Source organism: Belonocnema kinseyi, chromosome 2 (genome assembly GCF_010883055.1).
Source record: "Belonocnema kinseyi isolate 2016_QV_RU_SX_M_011 chromosome 2, B_treatae_v1, whole genome shotgun sequence".
Lineage (NCBI taxonomy): Eukaryota > Metazoa > Arthropoda > Insecta > Hymenoptera > Cynipidae > Belonocnema > Belonocnema kinseyi.
Window position 1 is genome coordinate 40,273,523 of NC_046658.1, and position 19,514 is coordinate 40,293,036.

Genomic DNA, 19,514 nt, shown 5'->3' on the forward strand with positions numbered 1-19,514 from the left:
CACCACCAAGTAAGTGTGTGGAGGGTGTGTAAAGGAATAAAGAAGGTGTAAGAAAAATGTAAACCCTTAGGGGACACATTAGAAGCTTCCACTGAAGTAAAAAATTTATTTAACGCGTAGCAATATAGTTTCTTCCTCATTTTCGTTAAATATTCAGTTCACCCTTATCTCCGTATTAGAAAAATGATTTTTAAAACATTTTTTAACATGCAGTAAAATCCACCGGAAGCGGTTTACACGCCCCTGGCTGTTTACATCCGCAGCGGGCTCTAATGGTTTAGTTCCTGCCCACATTCATTCCCAAAATCGGCGCTATAGAAAAGTTTCTCTAGTTTTGGTTTTTTTTTGGTTTGCTCTTTTAGTTTGGTTTTAGTTTCTATACTCCAACTATTTTTCTACGAGCTCTACTGTTCTCCAATGATAGAATTTAAAATTTATCCAAATCAAAGTTATAGTCGGTTGTAATATAGTGTTTAGTAAGAGCAGTATGAACAGACTTATGAGACAACCCTTCTCTTTGTTTTACTTGAAATAAAAAATGTTATCCATTATTATTTATTTTGTTTTATCAATATTTTCTAAATTATTTTTATATCTTTTACAGACTTAAGGGCATGTGAAACAGCTAAATACCTTTATTACCGACCTCACTTTATCAGTTCACTGAATGTTTTTTTGAACCTAAGAACTTTTTTTGTAAATAAAATATCGAGCTGAAACTTTGGAAAATGTATCAGAGTACAATAAAGTACGTTTAGTTACTGCATTTTGGTAGTAACTTCACTAAAAATTATTTTTTCTTTTTTCTGAACCTCGACATTTTTTGAACCTTCGAACTTTTTTTATACATAAAATATCGATCTCAAACTTTGAGAAATGCAAGAGCCGAAAGAAAACTACGTTTAAGTACAAATCTTAATAATAAAAAATGTAAAAAAATATTTTAACTATCAATTCCATCGGCATCAGCCGGTAACGTTGTACACGAAAATACGAACCCTGGCGGCCACTAGACGAGGCTCTAGAGGGTTCGTATTTTCGTGTACAACGTTACCGGGTGATGCCGATGGAATTGATAGTTGAAATTTGTTTTTTTTTTACATCTTTTATTATTAAGCTTTGTACTTAAACGTAGTTTTCTTTCGGCTCTTTTATTTTTCAAAGTTTGATACCGATATTTTATGTATAAAAAAAGTTCCAACGTTCAAATATGTCGAGGTTCAAAAAAAAGATGAAATATTTTTCAGTGAAGTTCCTACCAAAATGCAGTATCTAAACGTACTTTATTGTACTCTAATACATTTTCTAAAGTTTCAGCTCGATATTTTATTTACAAAAAAAGTTCTTAGGTTCAAAAAAACATTCAGTGAACTGAAAAAGTGAGGTCGGTAATATAGGTATTTAGCCGTGTCACATGCCTTTGAGGGCATATGATACTTAGAAAATTGTCGATTTTACCAGTTTTAGGTTCCCCCGGCTTTTCTTTAGAATAATAAATATTTTGTCTTAAAAATTTGGGAAATGATAGCGAACATGCTAAAGGACGTCCCCACACACTTTTTTTGTGGGTTAATTAAAAAAAGTTTTAATTTAGAAAAATGTGATTAATTTGCATAGCGCTTAGGAAATAGTATCGATTTTTTCAGTGTTAGATTCCCCCGGCTTTTTTCCTAGGATAAGAAATATTTTGCCTTCAAAATCTGGGAAATGATAGCGAACATGCTAACGGACGTCCCCACACACTTTTTTTGAGTTTTTTTTATCAAAGAATTTTTGATATTGCTAAAAACGTGCGTGTATATTTCGAGGTTATGTGTTACAATTCACCCGAGCGTTACATCCAAACTACACAATATTTTTGGCTGAAAACTTTGGACTTACAAATAAACATAGTAACTAATCTCCCGGAACTAACCTTGTTTGCAGGCAATCAAAAAAGTTTATTTCATAAATAATTTCCAGATTATCGAAAAGGCAGAGATGAAAAACGACGCAACCTCAAAATAATGCATATGCATACAATTTTTATTTAGTACAATACATTTTTTGCTATTATCCCTCAAAAAAGAGTCCGGGGACGTCCGTTATGATATTTTATAGCATCTCCGAATTCAGTTTTTAAAAATTTTCATTTTTGTGGAAAAAAGCCGGGGAAACTGTAAGTATCACATGTCCTTAATAAATGTTTTTTTTCCCTGATGAGGATCCAAAGCAGTGACCGCAACATTCCAAACAGAATTTTTGGCATTTTTTTATTTTGACCTTCAATTCCATGAATTGCTTCGCTACTTAAATTTACACTTTATTTGAATTATTTAATAAGTTCACAATTCACGCTATACCCTCTACAAATTTATCTTATTGACACATTGTCTTTTTATCGCACTTTTTATTTTAAGTTTTAGTTTGATGTACAAAAATACATACATAAGTTAAAGTTGGGTACATTTTCTGCCCAGTTAAACAAGTTTGAAGGTTTTGTGAGTTTTCGTTTGAAGGAAAGAGGGGAAAAAAGTGATATTGACTATTTTCTCGATAACTGGTTCCTTTAGCCTATATTTTGATTTAAAAGAAGTTAAAAATATGAATAGCTAAAATGAAAAGATAAAACATACCTTGCTGACGCGGCCATCCATAAAAAACAGCACAAAGACAAATAATGCAAAGCTAATCCAACACCTTGGCAAATTTCGACATTTTCAGTCTGTTGTATTCCAGCGCTATATAGAACACAAAGCAGAGTCATCGCGATCCAGGTATTTATAATAGAATGCTTTGCCTTTTTAGGCATTGCAATTGATGGGTAACAGCATACGTAAGTAACAGTGATTGTAACCAGGCACATTATCACAATAAGACTTCCAACGTAAATCGCAGGATTCGAGTATTTGAATCTAGCACCGCTTAAACTGAAAATAGAAGAAAGTTTATTGCATCTCATATCAATTTTAATTGGTGACAATGACAATATCGAATTTTCAAACTCAATAAGTGAGAGATTACCTTCTGCCTTCCATATTAAGTTGAGTAGCATCTTCAAGAAGCCCGTAATATCCAAGTCTGTTACATTGGAAGAATATCAGGTTGTTAATTAAATTTAGAAATTGACAACCATCGCTACTCCATCCTCCTTTTTCATTTAAAGTAGAATCCCAAACAACAGGGATCGGCTGGCTGCCAGAGTAATGGAACAAGGGTGCTTTCAGCATTACGTAAACTGGCTCTGTTAAATTTTCCACTCTTGCTCCAACTGTAATATACAGGATGAATTTATAAATTTCAAAAAAGGAGGGAGGAAGGAGAATGTCAAATAGAAAGAAAAATAACATTGTCCCAAACTCACTTTTCATCCTTTTATTCGCCATATAATATAACGCATATATTGTTCATTACTTTCATTATTTTCCTAAGGTCCCGCTTGATTCTATAAAATTTTCATTTTCTTCCTTCACTTCTTTTTTCAACCAACTCCCATTTTACTTTTTTTGAAACAGGTACCACTGCTTTTTATGGACATGTCTCACGACCATGAGATGTTTGGCCGCCCGACATTACGAAATCACAAGGACAGACCAGCGAAACCCTCGTGTGTCTTGAGGACATACAGCGACCTAATGATGACTGCTCCCTACATCAATCTTGAAAGTGCCTAAGCATGTTTTAGACACGCGGATATGGCTTTGAGGTTACAAACCAGTAATAGCTTCACACCTCCGAGAGCATCGATCAGAAGGACAATTATTTTAACCGAATATTCTGGGTGTCTGCTGAATACGATTACAATAATTAATATCCCTTCGCGGATAATTGTACAGAGTGGTTCCCAAAGAAATAACGCTTAAGCGGAGGTGTAACAACCGTGCCGCAAGCTGAACTGCACCCGAGTGAGGTATTTTAAACGGCGACACTGGGATACCAGATTCCTTATTTATGCATTCGGGGTTCTAAAAGGACGGACGAAGGCTATCCCTAGCTGTTCGTGGGAAGAACAATGACACCATCAAACCACCAAAAAGTTGTAGATGCGGTTAAAAACGATCGAACGCGCAGAACACGCGTTAATGCGTCGGCAAACAGTGCCCATCACCCTAGAGTTCGAGTTGCTCAAAATAATTTAGATGCAAACACGACGAAGAACTGGAGAAACGCCCAAATTGAGTGGGCGAATCGATTTAAGGATTACTTGCTAGACGGCGGCAATGCCAACATTAACCCTGTTCACGGAGGCTTTATGGCGCTTCCCCAGCCGCAGACAAACAGAAGAAATCGACATTAAGGCCAACCGCGGAAAGCAGGCACCTCCTAAGAGATGATCGCGATTTTGGGACAAGGAACATTAATATACAGGTTCCCCCTAAGCCCCAAGACCTGGCTGAAATGGATACCTCCCTTCATGAGGATATCTCAGAAGAGACCGACTTTTGGAACATCAATTGTTCAGTTCATGGTGCTGATTCAAATCGAAGGCTGAAACCAACGATGGCTCAAAAGACCAAAAGACGCTTCCATCAACTGAGCAAGAAAATTGGATGGGCAAGATAGAATGCGTCCTGCGTTCAGTATGTGATTGAATACATAAAAACTGGTAAACCGTTTACAGAAAGGGATCGAAAGTTCGCCCAAGAACCGAGGATAGACAATCAAACACTGATTCGCACCTACTATTATTTCAGTGGCTACTATTTCACAATTTTAATTCTACTTTGAATTTAATAAATCTATTTTCTTATACAGATATTGCTACACACTAAAATCTTGAAAAGTGATGTTGTAAAAGAAAAATTATGCAGAAAACAGTTTTTACCACGAAAGAATGGAACGTTCGCTGACAGAAATATAGTTTTAACATTAATGGCAATACTTAAAGTATGAAAATTTGATATTTTGACAGGTAAAACAATATCATATTATGTAATTATAATAATTAGACCTACCTCAAGTCCAAAATATATTCATTCTCATAAATAATTGAAGCCTGACTAGGGGGGCAAGCCCGATGAAAATAAGTGTTTACAAGTGCTTAGGTAATACACGTATCATATGTTATATAGATAGATGATCGGTAATGTAAAACAGCCACTTATCTTGTGGGCTACGTGGAAGAAACTAGTGAATATTATTATTCTCAATCCAGTCGGCATGCAGGTTTCTTGGATTGGCACGGTAGAAACATTGTGTTATTTCCATTTTTGGGAGAATTTCAACGAATAAGAGGTTATATTACAGCTATCAATATTTTTATGGAAAATAACTTATTCTTCTTGCTGGATATATTTCAAGGTATTTTTTCCATTTCATAACATACCACAGAAGCGAACCATCATATTTTTCCATATTTAGATGTTTTGATTATCATAAAATGCTGCGTACAAAGAACTTCTACGCTGCATGAACAAATGGTATAAAGAACTTTTTGGAGGAAGAAGTTTTATTCTACACTCGAACATCTGACCCGTTTCGTCAGAACATCTGACGACTGCCTTCTACGTTTTTCCCGCAAGTATTTTAGCATATTGTTGACACGCAGGGATGCTTTTCAGACTATTAACTAGTGAACGCTTGGCACCTCCGCGAGCACCCATGATAAGGACGATTAGTTTAACAGAACATTCCGGGGGTACAATCGTCGCAACTCCCTTATAAGGTCTCTATACCTCCCTTTTTTTCATTCCCCTTGGCTACGATGTTTTTGTCAGCTGGCGCTTATATATATATATATAATTTAATAATTGTTCGCAAATTGTTATTTCGCATTAAAAACTTAGTAAACAGGTACACGGAGAAAAAAATCTAAGCATACTAGCAAGTAGAGCTATTTCTATCAAAGTACAAAACCTTAACGAGCAAAATTAGCCCGGAGTTTTTGATAATTTGCTTGAATTCATATAATTCTAACGTAGCAGGCCTCTTTAATACAAAAGCATAAAGCGCATGGTATTACAGCTCGAGTTTGTGTGTTGAAAGTAATCTCGCATTTCAAAAAAAGCTTTCACTTAAACGTACGATGGCTGTCAAAAACCCTTACGTTTTCGGTATGGGGTTCTTACAACGGAGGTCTTAAGCCACGAAAGCGCTCCACGGCTTCAACTTGAAAGACAGAACGCTATCAGTAGACGTGGCCTAAGATATTTCCTGGTAAAAGATTACCCGTGCTTAAATTGTATGACTTCTTAAAAGGATAACTAGAAAAAACACTACTATGCACGCGTGAGAAATGCCCTTGGTATATTACTTAGATTTTTTCTCCGTGTAATAAAAAAGAATTGGATAAATTGAAAAATGTGTGTATTATGGAGGTTTTTGTATAGCAGAAAATTCTATTTTATCCTGAAGTTTATTGAAGCATTTTTTCGATCGACTTTCCTATATTATTTATTACTTTTGAACGGATTTTAATGTTTTAAATGTTTAGTGAAAAAAAGTATGGAGCCTTTTTGGCCATGAGTAAAATTAAATTTTATTTTTATAAAAAAATATATGTTTATTTCACACAAAAAACTGTAGGAAAGTGCTTTTCAATTTAAAAAGTATTTCGCATAATTGTCTAAAAAACATAAACTAAAAAAAAAACTTTGAAAAATTTGGAAACATTTTTTTTATATTTAAGTTTCTCCAAGATTTTAAATTTGCCTTTAAACTATTCATAAATCGTCAGAAAGAATGCTTTCTGTCTAGAAAAATTGAGTTCAACCATTTTCAGGTAGAAAACGGTCAGGGCTCACCGTGCTAGGATTTAATATATTTTCGATCAGTTCAACAATACAGTGGGTGCCAAAAGTATTCGTCCACCTCTTTTTATGACTGAATAAATTCTCTTAATTTTAATTATACCAGAGCTAAAAAATGTCTCTTTAAAAGGTTGATTGTTTTATAAATTCTGTTTAAAATAAGCCCAAGGTGAAACCAATTTGTCTAGTTTTTAAGTAGATTTTGCAAAAATAGTCTAAATTTCAAGGTTTTCTTAAATTTTCAATAACTTCCGAAACATTCAATATTTTTCAATATTCTCGGGCTCATTTTAAAGCTTTTTTTCACCGTATCACAACAGCTTACTAGTGTAAATTGTAACAGAAATATTTTTGTAAAATATGTGAAACATATAATCATAAAGTTTCTATGTAATTTCCCAAAAATATATATTTATTTAACTTTGATTCTGATTCGCCTAGAAATAAGATGTTTTAAAATTTATCCAACTTTATTATTACAACGTCAAGTTCTTGCAATTCGAAAATAAATTTTGGGTCAAAGCTATCACAGGGTTCCCATCCAGCCCCTTAGTCCTTCCGTCGGGGGGCCTATTATTGCAGCCGAGTCGAGCGCTGGCGGTACAGTGTTTTTTAACAAGATGCGAGGTTCGCACTGCGAACCCTAAACAGTACCCACCATCGCGATACAATAGAAAGAGAGACACTAGGAAAAGCAAAAGAAAGGAAACACAGTGCAGGACTACATATTAAGAGGCCCCGTCATCTTATTTGATTGAACATTGCATAGTTTGGTTGAAAATTCATCACTTGTGGAAAGTGAAACAATATCATATTATAAATTAATTTGATTTATTCAAACAATACATTATTCCTTCCTTAGAAAAATGCTTTGGCCCTGAAAAGGGCCGATTGTGCATGACTGTCTGCTGCTTGATACGGCAGTCCTCATTGGGGACAGAAATACTTCATTGCTTCTAAAATACTGAGGAACAATTCTTCGTTGGAGGTGTATGTGTTTCTCCAAACATATTTAATCAGGTAATGTTCAGTATTCTCAACTGGCATTTTCCCGAGTCGCCTACGCAGATCCCGTTTGATCTTGGACCAGAACTACTCAATATTTTGAGTGTGAACATTTTTGTCCTTTGAATTTACGAAATTCGTAGAATGTGTAAAGGCCGATCTAGTTAGTCTAGTCGCCGCTATAAACAAGTCGCCACTAATACTTTTGTATGCCCAAATAGTCCCCGAGATAAATTCTGTTCAGATGGTCCAAAAAATTCCTTCAGAATATGAATATCTTAGTATTTTATAAGCCATCAATGTATTTCTATCCCCATTGAGAAAGGAATATTCTATTGTTTGGATACATGCAATGAATTGTTAAAAGAAACATATATATTTTGAGTTACAAATAATTAAAATATCAAAAGAAATTTGCAACAAATCAAAAAATCAAACAAATCAAAATTAATTTATAATATGAAATTGTTTCAGTTTCCACAAGTGATGAATTTTCAACCAAACTATTCAATTTTCAATCAAAAAAGATGACGGGGCCCCTTAATATGTAGTCTCGTGCACTGTTTTCTTCCTTTTCCTAGTGTCTCTCTCTCTCTCTCCCTCTTCCTAGTGTATCGCGATGGTGGGTACTGTGTAGGGTTCGCAGTGCGAACCTTACATCTTGTTGAAGAAGACTGTATACCGCCAGCTCTCGATTTGGACGACACAATGATCCCTTCGACGGCAGGGTTAATGGGCTGGATGGGAACCCTGTGATAGCTTTTACACGAGATTGTTTACCATTTATACTCGTAAGCTGTTGTGTTACGGTGAAAAAAAAAGCTTCAAAATGAGTCCAAGAACATTAAAAAATGTTTCCTATTTCGGAAGTTATTGAAAATTTAAGAAAACATTGAAATTTACACTATTTTTGCAATATCTACTTAGAAACTAGATAAACTGGCTTCACCCTGGGCTTACTTTAAACAGAATTTCTAAAACAATCAACCTTTTAAAGAGACATTTGTTTAGCCTGGTATAATTAAAATTAAGAGAATTTATTCAATCATAAAAAAAGAGATGGGCGAATACTTTTGGCACCCACTGTAGTTGGTATAAGACAACTAACAGGGTAAAGAGAACTTTCAAGTTTGAAGAAAAAGCAATCAATAATAAATATCCAGATAGAATGTGTGAAAGAGGGAATTGACAGATTTAGAGGCCAAGAAGAAATAAAGTAATAAGCAGAGAGCGAACCAGCGTAGTCTGAAGTTGCGCAACGAGCTTAGCTTAGGCTTCCTCGCTGCAGAGAACCGTTGCATGGGGGGGAGTGGTGGGAGAGCTTGGTGCGCAACTGCAGACTACGCTCGTCCGCTCTTTAGTAATAAGTAATAAGTAAAGTGCAAATGGAGAAGAATGAAAGGTATTAGAGGAATAAAAAATAACCGTATAACATAAAATATTAAGAATATCAGATCACTTACTTATTTTACTTCCGATAACGCACGATGAAATATCCATATTATCAGTCTCATTCGTATTAGGAAATAGTCTATTATCACTATACATGGAGATCATAAGTTGATGTGTTGCTCCCGTATATTTCACATGGTTAAACATTGAGGGAGGTAATTGTACAGAGGCTTCGATCGTCTGATCTTTAATGCTGACCATTGTTGTTTTATTATTAATAGTGCAGTACAGTTCTCGTTTCTCATTAGGATGATTGCTTTTGTACCAAATGCACACCAGCCCCACAAAACTTTCGGGCCTGACTCTAATCTCCTCAAGTGCCATGTTATTTTTATGTGACTGAATAGCCGGTGTCAACTCTGCAATTTTTTCCACTGCGTTGTTTAATTTTGTGCAAGACTTGTAGCTAAGTTCTGCTGATTTCAACATTTGTTTCGGCAAATTGAGTATTGTGTTAATGATGTCTACAAGCATTGGTCCGAGTTCTTTCTCCTCAACCAAGTAACTCAAATAATTTTCAATCGTTTGAGATATAAAGTTGATCTCGACGGGATCTGTAAGCTTAACAGTGTCTCCAGTATAATTCTTAAATTTTTTAACAGTCTCAATTAAGTTGGTTTTTGTTAAAGAGAGATTCACTTTCGAAAACTGCTCGAGAACTTTGGTTGTAGAGGATACGTAGGGGCATTGCTCGGTGTTTAAGTTTTCCCAACCTCCAGTGGCGTTGCATTGGTAAGATGCTAATAATTTATGTTGCATTAAACTGGATGAGTGACTACTTTCACAAGGTAGTTCAACTTTCCAACCTATGACTGTGTGCGGCCATGTATATGTGCCTTTGTTGTTTCTAGTGACTACAAAAAAGTAAATTCATATTAAGCATAGGTAATATTTTTGTCTGATTTTTATGAATTTAGTTAGTTACCTGTTAATGGACAATAACGAGTACGATTCGATATTACTATCACGTTTATGGTCTTTGATTTATTGCCATAGACGGAGGCTAGTAAGCAATTCCATTGACCATTATGCTCTTCTTTTACAGGTATGATGCTGAGAGAACTAAAAATATAAATTCATAAAATTCTTTACTAAAAAGAAATTATATGGTAGTCACTCAAGACTGAGAAAAACTCTTGCTTATTTCCAGGCCTCTGCAAATTTTTCCCGTTATTTTAAGTTTCAAAGTAAAACCTTAACAACTAATAAATTTATAATTTGAAGTAGGGGAGTCAGGTAGACACGACCACTGATGACTGGATAAACTGTAGGTATTTTTGCAAAAATAAACAAACCTTTTCATTTTTTAGAATATGGTCGAGCAAAAAAATGATTTGTTTTTCAAGTTTAACTGAAAAAATAAAAATATATAACCATTTTTGTTAAGGTAAACCGACATTTTCTGGGACAAAGTAAAAAGTATGTCCAATACTGGGATGATAATAAATATCGTTAAGTATCTTTTATGTTCCAACATAAATTATAAAAGTAAAAATGTTTTATTATTTTTTAAGTTCTTTTGAATTTGTTACCACTATTTATTTTTGTTCTGACAAGTTATACATTTAGTAAAAAATAATAAATATACTCCTCGAAATCTGTGAATGAACTGCTGCATAATTTACCATTTTTGTGTCATTCAAACTTTCCGCATAACTTTAACAGAATTGTAGTATGGAAATTTCCTACACTAATAGAAAAAGTAATGTTTTTGCAAATTTTCAATAAGTTTAAGAATAAAATTCATAACTTTCTTATTGATTTTATTCGATACGTTATGAATATTTTAATCTCCTGCATTTGGACAAATTCTTGGCGAAGTTGTCTAAACTGGGAGAAGCTGTCGCTGACTGTCTCAGTTTCTGACAATTCGACGTGAATTGCGCAATTGCGTTTCCATTACTGAGACCGTCACTTTCGCCGTATTTTTGACTAAATGTCGCAGTATTGTGTTAGTGACATATTAAAAATATTGTTTATAAGATACACGCCTGTCGTCATTTAATAGTAACTCATGAATTTAATTTTCAATAAAAATTAGTAAGTATGCATTAAAATTTAATATTATGGATTAATATGAAATATTATAAATATTAATAAGATTATTATTATCAATTTACTTTTTTAAATAAAGTAAATTACCTTTACTGTTGAAAATTAATATTTTCGAGTTAAAAATATAACTGTTTTGAAGAAAATTTGCCTTTTTGACTTGAAAATTCAACAGTTAAGTTAAAATTTATGTCTTTCTTGATTAAACAATCCTTTCTGATTAACATTTGAACTATTTTCTTGAAAATTCGTCTTTTTGGTTCCAAAATGTATCTTTTTAATTATAAATTTCATCTTTCCGAAGCAAAAATGCAACTATGATTGAAAATTAATCTGTTTAGGTTGAGGCTTCAACCGTTAATTAAACGAATTTTCACCTAAACATTTCGACTTGTAACCAAAAAAGATCAAATTTCTACCAAAAGACATGATTTTTTAACCAAATAAGAATTTTCATTAAAAAAAGAAAAATATTCCAAACAAATTTTTGAATTTTATAAAATAATAATATAATGCTAAAATGATCAATTTTCGATCCGAAAAGACGCATTTTCAACGACATAGTTGAAATATTAATCAAAAAAGATTGTTCACTCAATAAAATTCTGAAACAAATAATCAAATTTGTAACCAAAAAATAATTTAAATTGTTTGAATACTTTTTTAATTTATGTATTAATTTAAATTCAGAAGAATTCTTAATTAAAATTTACTATGAAACAGTTGAATGTGTAAGTAACTCGATAATATTAATCTATAATATTAAATTTTAATGCACACTTACTAATTTTAATGAAACGTCTAACTTTTCTACGTGGGGATTGAGCCATCGAATTATACACTGAAGTCCCGTAAGAAAAGTTCTCGTTATAGAGGACAAGGTGGTCCAAGGGGGCGAGAGAGTGACGCTGCTGATCAGCGGTGCAACTCCACAACAACGCGAGGGTATAAAAAAAGCGGACAGTATCCTCGGCGGTAAATTCTGTCGTCTGCTTCAGTCATCTTCAGTCGGTGGCGAAAACTTCGCAGGACAATCGCTTCAGTTCGTTTTCAGTCAATCAGTGTATAGATCATGTGATGCGTAACCAGGTATAACCAGGCATTACGAAAATGTAGAAGGAAATCAAAAGGAAGCGTTTATCTTTAGAAGAGACATATAAGTTTTTAGACTAAGTGAAATCCGGTGCCTCAAAGCAGTCTATTTCGCAGATTTTTTTTTCGACCGGCAAATTTTTCAAATTTTCATAAGACAAATCTGTCCAAGTTCGACTTTAACAGCTTTTAAAATAATGAGTTGAATTGTTATCTTTTTCAATTATGATAATATTCACTTTAAGCTGATATTGTTAATTTAAAGAATTTCAAAATGCAGACTTCAAGTCATGAACAATTAAAAACTAAAAGCGTTTGAAGTGGAAAATTTTTGATAAAAAAAACATTGATTTTTTACCATTTATTACTTATTAAAATATATAGCAGTTCTGAAATTACACAAAAATAATTTTAAATTGGAAAAAATAAAAACAACTTTTAGATTTCCTAAGATTTTGTATACAAATTTAAAGCTTTTCAAGGTTGTTTTAACTATTTGCAATGAAAATATTTCATCTTATAATTTACGAAGTATTCATTTTAAAAAAATTTAATTTTTCGACTTTCAATCTTTTCAGCTTAAAATTTGCTAAAAATAATAAAATTTTGAACATTTTAAAATTTATTGATTGATTCTTGAATTTAGAGCATTGAAAATGATAACGTGGGTTTATATTTTTGGAATTGAATTTAAATCTTTGAATGGTAAAGTGCTATTACTTTCAATTTTATACCTGTAAATTCTTGAGCATTCGATTACAAAGCATTTTAATTAACAATTTTTAAATCGTCAATTTAAACAGTTTAAAACTTAAGAGTTCCAATTTGAATGCCTCAGTATTCAGTTTCTTTTTTATTACTTCAAATAGAAAAACGCTTAGCTTTAGAGTTTGAATTTTTTATTTTATTTACTGAAAAATATTTACGAACCGAGAAAGACACAGGCAATTTCAGAGGATTTTTTTTCTTTAATTAAAAGGTCTGCCCATACGTAGGTACGTACAAATTTGAAAATCAGTTCTTTTATAAAGTTTGATTTTTGAACAAAAAACATTTTCACGTTCATTATGATATTATAAAACCAAAATGGCCAAAATACAACAAAAAATATTTTTAAGGCGAAACTCGAACAGAAATGATTCAGACGGCCCTGATAGTTTATGGTTTGGCAAGTCCCGAGATTTTCTTTCAATACACTGTCAAAAATATTGCTGAAAATTACATTTCGTTCTATAACCTTTTCCTATGATTGTTGTGGGAAAATTACACGTTTCTTGTAAATTGACAGTGATTATTAAAGGCATTTTACCATAAATGAATGAAATTTACAATGTACGTGTAATTTTCCCACAACAATTATAAGACATAAAAATACCAGTGATTTTTGTGAGAATTTTACACTAAAGTGTAACTGAAACAAAAATCTAATTTCACAACTTTTATGTACGCTTCCAACGATTAGTGTAATTTCACACGCGGAGCGCAATACATTTTACAGCAGCGATGTAAACTTCCATAATCCTTGTGATTCCGCTGTTGAACGCTTGATGGCTTGATAACCTGTGAGGCCTGCGAGTAAATTCAGTGCAAGATTATGCAAAATTTTAGCGGTATTCGGATATATTTTAGAATTTAAATAGTGGATTGTGCTGGGTTGAGCATATCACAAAGGCAAAGCGCAATGTGTTTTACTTAAATCAATGTGTTCGGATGTTTAGCATGCTTGCGAAAAATAATAATTTTGAAGGTTACGGCTGTTTACGCAGCAGTTGGTATAAATTAGAATGCGCCTTTTTCGCCCACTGATCATAACTTTATAATTTTGATGCGTATTTGTTTTGTAACAGTAAACCAAACAAAAAGTTCAATGTTTTCTGCCTAATAAAACATGACTCCTGTTATTTATATATCTTATTATTCTTACGATTCGATTTAATTAAAACATACATTAAGGATTAAGCGATTCAAAATACCAGGGCTGGTCATTGCGCAAGCGCAAACTTTTACTTGCAGCGTTTAACAGCGTCACTGTAAATTCACAAGGCGAATGTGAAATTCCCTTCTTCTAAAACTGCTTTTTACCATCTATGTGCGATTTTACACTATCGTGTTATTTCTACCTAATTTTGGTAAATTTCCCATAGTAATCACTGGTATTTTTATGTCCTATGATGAAACTTTTTACTGTGTACCTTTAATTTGCTTAATTTGAGTTCAAATTTCGCGGGCACTCATGTAAATTCGCTAGCACCTCCTAAGGGTGCTTCCATACCTCGTTTGCCTGCAGACAGAAATTTTCCATCTTCTGACTCTACCATGTCATACCATGCACTTATCTCCTTCTAGCGCATTTTCTTACATTCTCCGCTTGTGCATGCGGAAAATCTCTTAAAATGAGATAAATACATAGTTTTGTTACGTGATATAATGAGAAGATGGAACATTTTCCGTCTGCGTGCAAAAAGGTATGAAAGTGCCACAACGAACGCTAAATTCTTCCATTAATAATTGATGGCCGATAGTTCGATATTACCAAGGGCGCGCTGTTTAAGTAGATTTTTCTAACTGTTTATTTTAAATCAAAAAATGAAACAAGAATTTGGTAATTAAATGAGCCTAGAAAATTATTAATTCCACAAAATAAATAGATAATTAAATGAGTATCTGAAAATTATTAATTCCACAAAACAGTAAATTTAACATCGTCGATCTGAATATATTTCCCGAGATTTCAATTAAAAAAGGTCGTCGATTTGCCGAATTATATCTTTACATTATCCCAAGATAGCAATAATAATTTTTTTCTATTGAAATCAAAAAGCTATGAATTAATTGGCATTTTTGGAAAATAAAACCTTGAAAAATACCGAGTGACACATTTCCAATAACATGCCGAATTTTTAGAACAAGAAAATATATTGGTAAGAAAATCCAAATTCAATTCTCATTTTTTAACATTTGTTGCCTTAAAATGTTTAAACATTGACGATTTTATCTAGAATTATCGAAATTGCTCGTACGTTGCTTGAGTTTATGAATGAATTATCCTAGAATTGCCGACTTTCAAAAGTTTGCCCCCCCCCCCCCCTCGCTATGCCAGTGTGCATTTTTGTTCTAATCCATCAAATAATGTATTAGCTACTTATTATAACAGTTTTAGTACCAATAATTCCAATTCACCATTTTGAAATTGTGTTTATGTGGGTCAGCTTTTCCTAACTGGCTCAGTAATGATCTATAAAGAAACGAATTTTTGTGAAATCTCTATTTTTTATTTAATTACAAAATCTGTACATTTTTAAATATGCATATACAGTCAATGCTTGATAAAATCGACGCATGAAGAAATCTGTACGCTGTTTTGACTTTTTTTATTTGAGATTCGGAATTTAGCCTATAAGCACATTAAAATCAACATTCGCTTTTCTTCTGATTGGTAATAGATTGGTAGAACACAAGCTCATTGTAACATTTAAAACATTACTAATTTATTTTGGCAATTTATTATTGAAAAAATCAATTGTTGTAATTCATGCAACGACATTATTGTTCCAAAGATTAATTTGTTAAATGTGGGCTCATCTCTATATATTTTGTCAAAGCTGCAAAAAACATTAGATTGGTTTTGATTGGCATATCTAAATTTATTCTCAAACTACATAGATGGTTGCTCTTGTTAATAATTTTACGTATTTTCTTATTTATAGCATTTTTATTGAAAAATATAATCACAGTTGGTTACCCCTGTCCATTTCGCGTTGCGTACCCCTAGCCAGACTTGTTTATGTTATATTTAATTGAAGGGTCCGTGAACTAAACCTGTTGATTGACATGTTTTTCGAAGTTGACTTTTTTGCATTTTCGGTAATATTTTTTATATGCAGTCAATATGCCGCAAACTAAACAACAAAATTGCTTTTAGTTTTTTCTTCATGGCTTTTCGAAAATCGCGTTTTGGTATCTACAGCCAGGTCCGCCGTCTAAAACTGTTAATTGCTTATTCCGTCTTATGGAGAATCCGTGTTTTTTCTCTAATCGTCTCAGTTTACTCACAGAATAGGGCATTTGACAAAAGTTATTTGTGGCTACTTTAAAGACGAAGGCATGTGATTCCAAACATTTTGACATATAAAACTTATCCGCAGCTTGAAAAAAAGCAGAAAAATGTGAGCCCGAGAAAAAAATGGAAAATCAGCGCTCGAACACAGCAGATAACAGGTTTAGACCGCTCGACCCCTTGTAGATACCATATGTATACCTTTTACTTGTCATATAACGTTCAATTTTGATTTGAATGTTATAAAACTAATGTGAACTATTTTTTTTTCTAGTATACGAATAAACAAAATTTTTCGGTTTAAAAAAATATTGAAAATTGCAAAAATAACGATGATTTTCCTTTGCCGTGTAAAATTTTTTAACTCTCAGTTATCAGGTTTAGACCGCGGGCCTTTCAATGGCTTTCCGTCAAAAAACTAAAAAATCATTTTTTTGTAAACACAGAAAGCTCCAATCATTTATTTTCCGTGAGTATTTTTGTTCCAGTTTATTGAATTATAAATTATTATATTATTAACGCTTTATATTCCAATTTCAATTGATTCTGGCTATTTTACTGATAAAAAAGCTAAAGTAGCAAGTACTGACTGACTAGTTAGTTAGTTGCAATGTGGGCAGGGGTTAGAGTCGAAGCACTGGCTGGTGTGTTATGTAAGTGTACGTGTGTGTATTCATTACTCGAAATTGACCAGCGACCCTCGAGCAAGAGTTCCCCGTAGTTGCCTCAATCAAGCGCAAGGAGATCGCTGACTCATTGTCGAGTCTTCTCAAAATTGACTTCGACCCCTAAGGCTAGTCGCCTCGACATAGGCACATGGGACCTATACCTTGGTACGTAACCAGCCTCTTCTGAGGGGACCTACAGCTTAAGGTGGGTACCGAACAACAGGAGCCCCGGTTGAAGTACATAGACAAATTTCCTTTGGTGCCGACGCAGGGATCAAATCCCAGTCCTTCTGCACGGAATTTGAAGTATTAAAAAAAAATTAACATTTCAAATTCAACTTGTTTCAAAACTAGCCAATTTGCAACTGAAAAACATTTAAATTGTACAAGACTTAAAAATTAAACAATTATTATTTTGAGGTTTTCAAACCGAAAGATGATTTAAATGAAACATTGTCAAGCCGTGTTCGGTGTAGTAGGCGTAGCCGGCCGCGTATGTGTGTTTGTGAGATGAGACAAGGAGTGAGGGCAAGCGAACGAAGGAGAAATCGGAAAACGAGAACTGTCGTAGCGAGAAGTGCCGTAGATTCCACTGCAATTGTCAAAATGGTAGTGTGTAGTTAAGCAAAAAAAAAACATTGTGTAAAGTTGAAATCATATTTAAAAAATAAATAAAATTCGCATTCCGAGCTGACGTACTGCTTAAATATTGTCCGAAGGTGATTATGTCAGGTTGACACGTTTTTTTTTATCTTGACCCTGAGTCGAATTGAGACAGTGATAAGAAATTAAATACTCTATTAAAAATAAACTGACGATTCCTCCCCAAGATTTTAAGTTACTGAATACAGGGAGAAAAATTTAGACAGAAAAAATCTATTTCCGCGAAAATAATCTTTTAGTTTTGAGGTTAGAATTTCATGGGTTTTGAAAAACGTCTTAAAATCGTGACAAAAATGATCATTTTCATTTTTTTAACTGGTGACACTTCCCTGAGATTTTGAGTTGATGAACAGAGAGAAGAGAAGTTTTATCGAAAAAAATTGTTCAGTTCCGAGAAAATCAATTTTCAAAGGGACGGTGTCAATGTAGCAAGAAGATTTTCCGCTTTTAGTAAGTAATGAATAATAAAATTGTAATGGATATGAAAATTTAACTTAAAAGTATTGACAAGCGCCTTACGGAATTTTTACTTTTTATTTTTGTATGATCTGACGCAATGAAAACTAAAACTTTTTCTGTAAAAGAGGCACAAAACTACACCAAACTCTCGCGTTCAGTCACCCCGTTCTCAGCCTTCCTAGAACTGCTGGCTCCCTCAGTTTCTCAGGGGAGCAGAGCGAGAGCGCTTGCGACATTATATACAGGATGATTTTTCAACTTGAAGCTTTTGATTAATAAAATTTTTTCATAGAGTGATATACAGGGTGATTTTTTTTGGTTTGAAACTTTCAAGTATCTCGAAAAATAGGAACTCTATGAAAAAATGTTACGAATCAAAAGTTTCAAGTTAAAAAATCAACCTGTATATATAGATCTATATTCCAATTAGAAACGAGTCAGGCGGCCCTCACTGTTTACTTTTTGATCCCCCTGAAACCAGTCCAAGGCTGTTTGAAGGCAACCCTCGACATTTGACTGAAAGCGAGAGTTTGCTGTAATTCGAAATATAATAAAAAGATTTTAGTTTCATGAGTGCAGGCAGATTTAAATTTTCGTAAATTGAATAAGTGAGAACTGATAGACTGGGTTGGTGCAAAGATAATATCTTTGGGTGGAGGCTCTGTTTAGTGTTGTTAGTTCCTAGCAAGCGACACTTGTTGTTTGTCTCGTACGCGTGATCATGCCGGTTTTCCAGGAAGGAATAATAAGGAGATCTAACTCCGTTTCCCGAGAGAGGCAATAGAAACATTACCGTAAGTGGTATGCACATTACAGGAATATCTTAAATTTTCGTGCGCAGGTGCGCAGTTGTCCTCTTCCTATACATGGAAAAGTGTGCGAGTGAGAAAGTTTGTCAAATTGACGTAAGTTAGAGAGGTTTTGTTCGTTTTTTTTATGCAGTTTGGCAAAAATTTGTTGTTCTAAGCCATGAGGTGTCAAGTGCCGGGTTGTGGTGCAAGTTACACGCCGATCTATTTCTAAATTTTAATCCAAAGGTTAGCAAAAGACCCTTGAGTGTCAGCTACTCTATTTATATAGCCTATCTGCTTGTTATTTATGATCGAATTCTTTTTCAATTTCAGCCTCGCTGCTTGTTATTTATGATCGTATTTTTATTTCAATTTCGGAAACGACATTTTAAAGCCTTTAAAACATTTAAACAAGCTACCTGGACCTCTAAATATATCTACCTGAGTGCCTGCGGAGAATTTCTCAGAGCTTCTCAGAGCCTTGAGAATCTTTAGCATATACTCTGAGATTTCTATCGGTAGGGCGCTTCATTATATTATCACATTA

General features: G+C 33.6%; 1 protein-coding gene across 1 annotated transcript in view; it reads right to left on the reverse strand.

The window, feature by feature from the left end:
* The window catches only part of LOC117167111 (adhesion G protein-coupled receptor A3), a 51,611-nt gene that overhangs the window by 15,165 nt on the left and 16,932 nt on the right, over positions 1 to 19,514 (reverse strand). Inside the window, exons 9-12 of the mRNA XM_033351767.1 lie at positions 10,111 to 10,247; positions 9,197 to 10,039; positions 3,004 to 3,250; positions 2,616 to 2,909 (exon numbers count right to left, since the gene is read on the reverse strand). Of these exons, the coding sequence (XP_033207658.1) occupies positions 2,616 to 2,909; positions 3,004 to 3,250; positions 9,197 to 10,039; positions 10,111 to 10,247 (1,521 nt within the window). The remainder of the gene's footprint in view (positions 1 to 2,615; positions 2,910 to 3,003; positions 3,251 to 9,196; positions 10,040 to 10,110; positions 10,248 to 19,514) is intronic.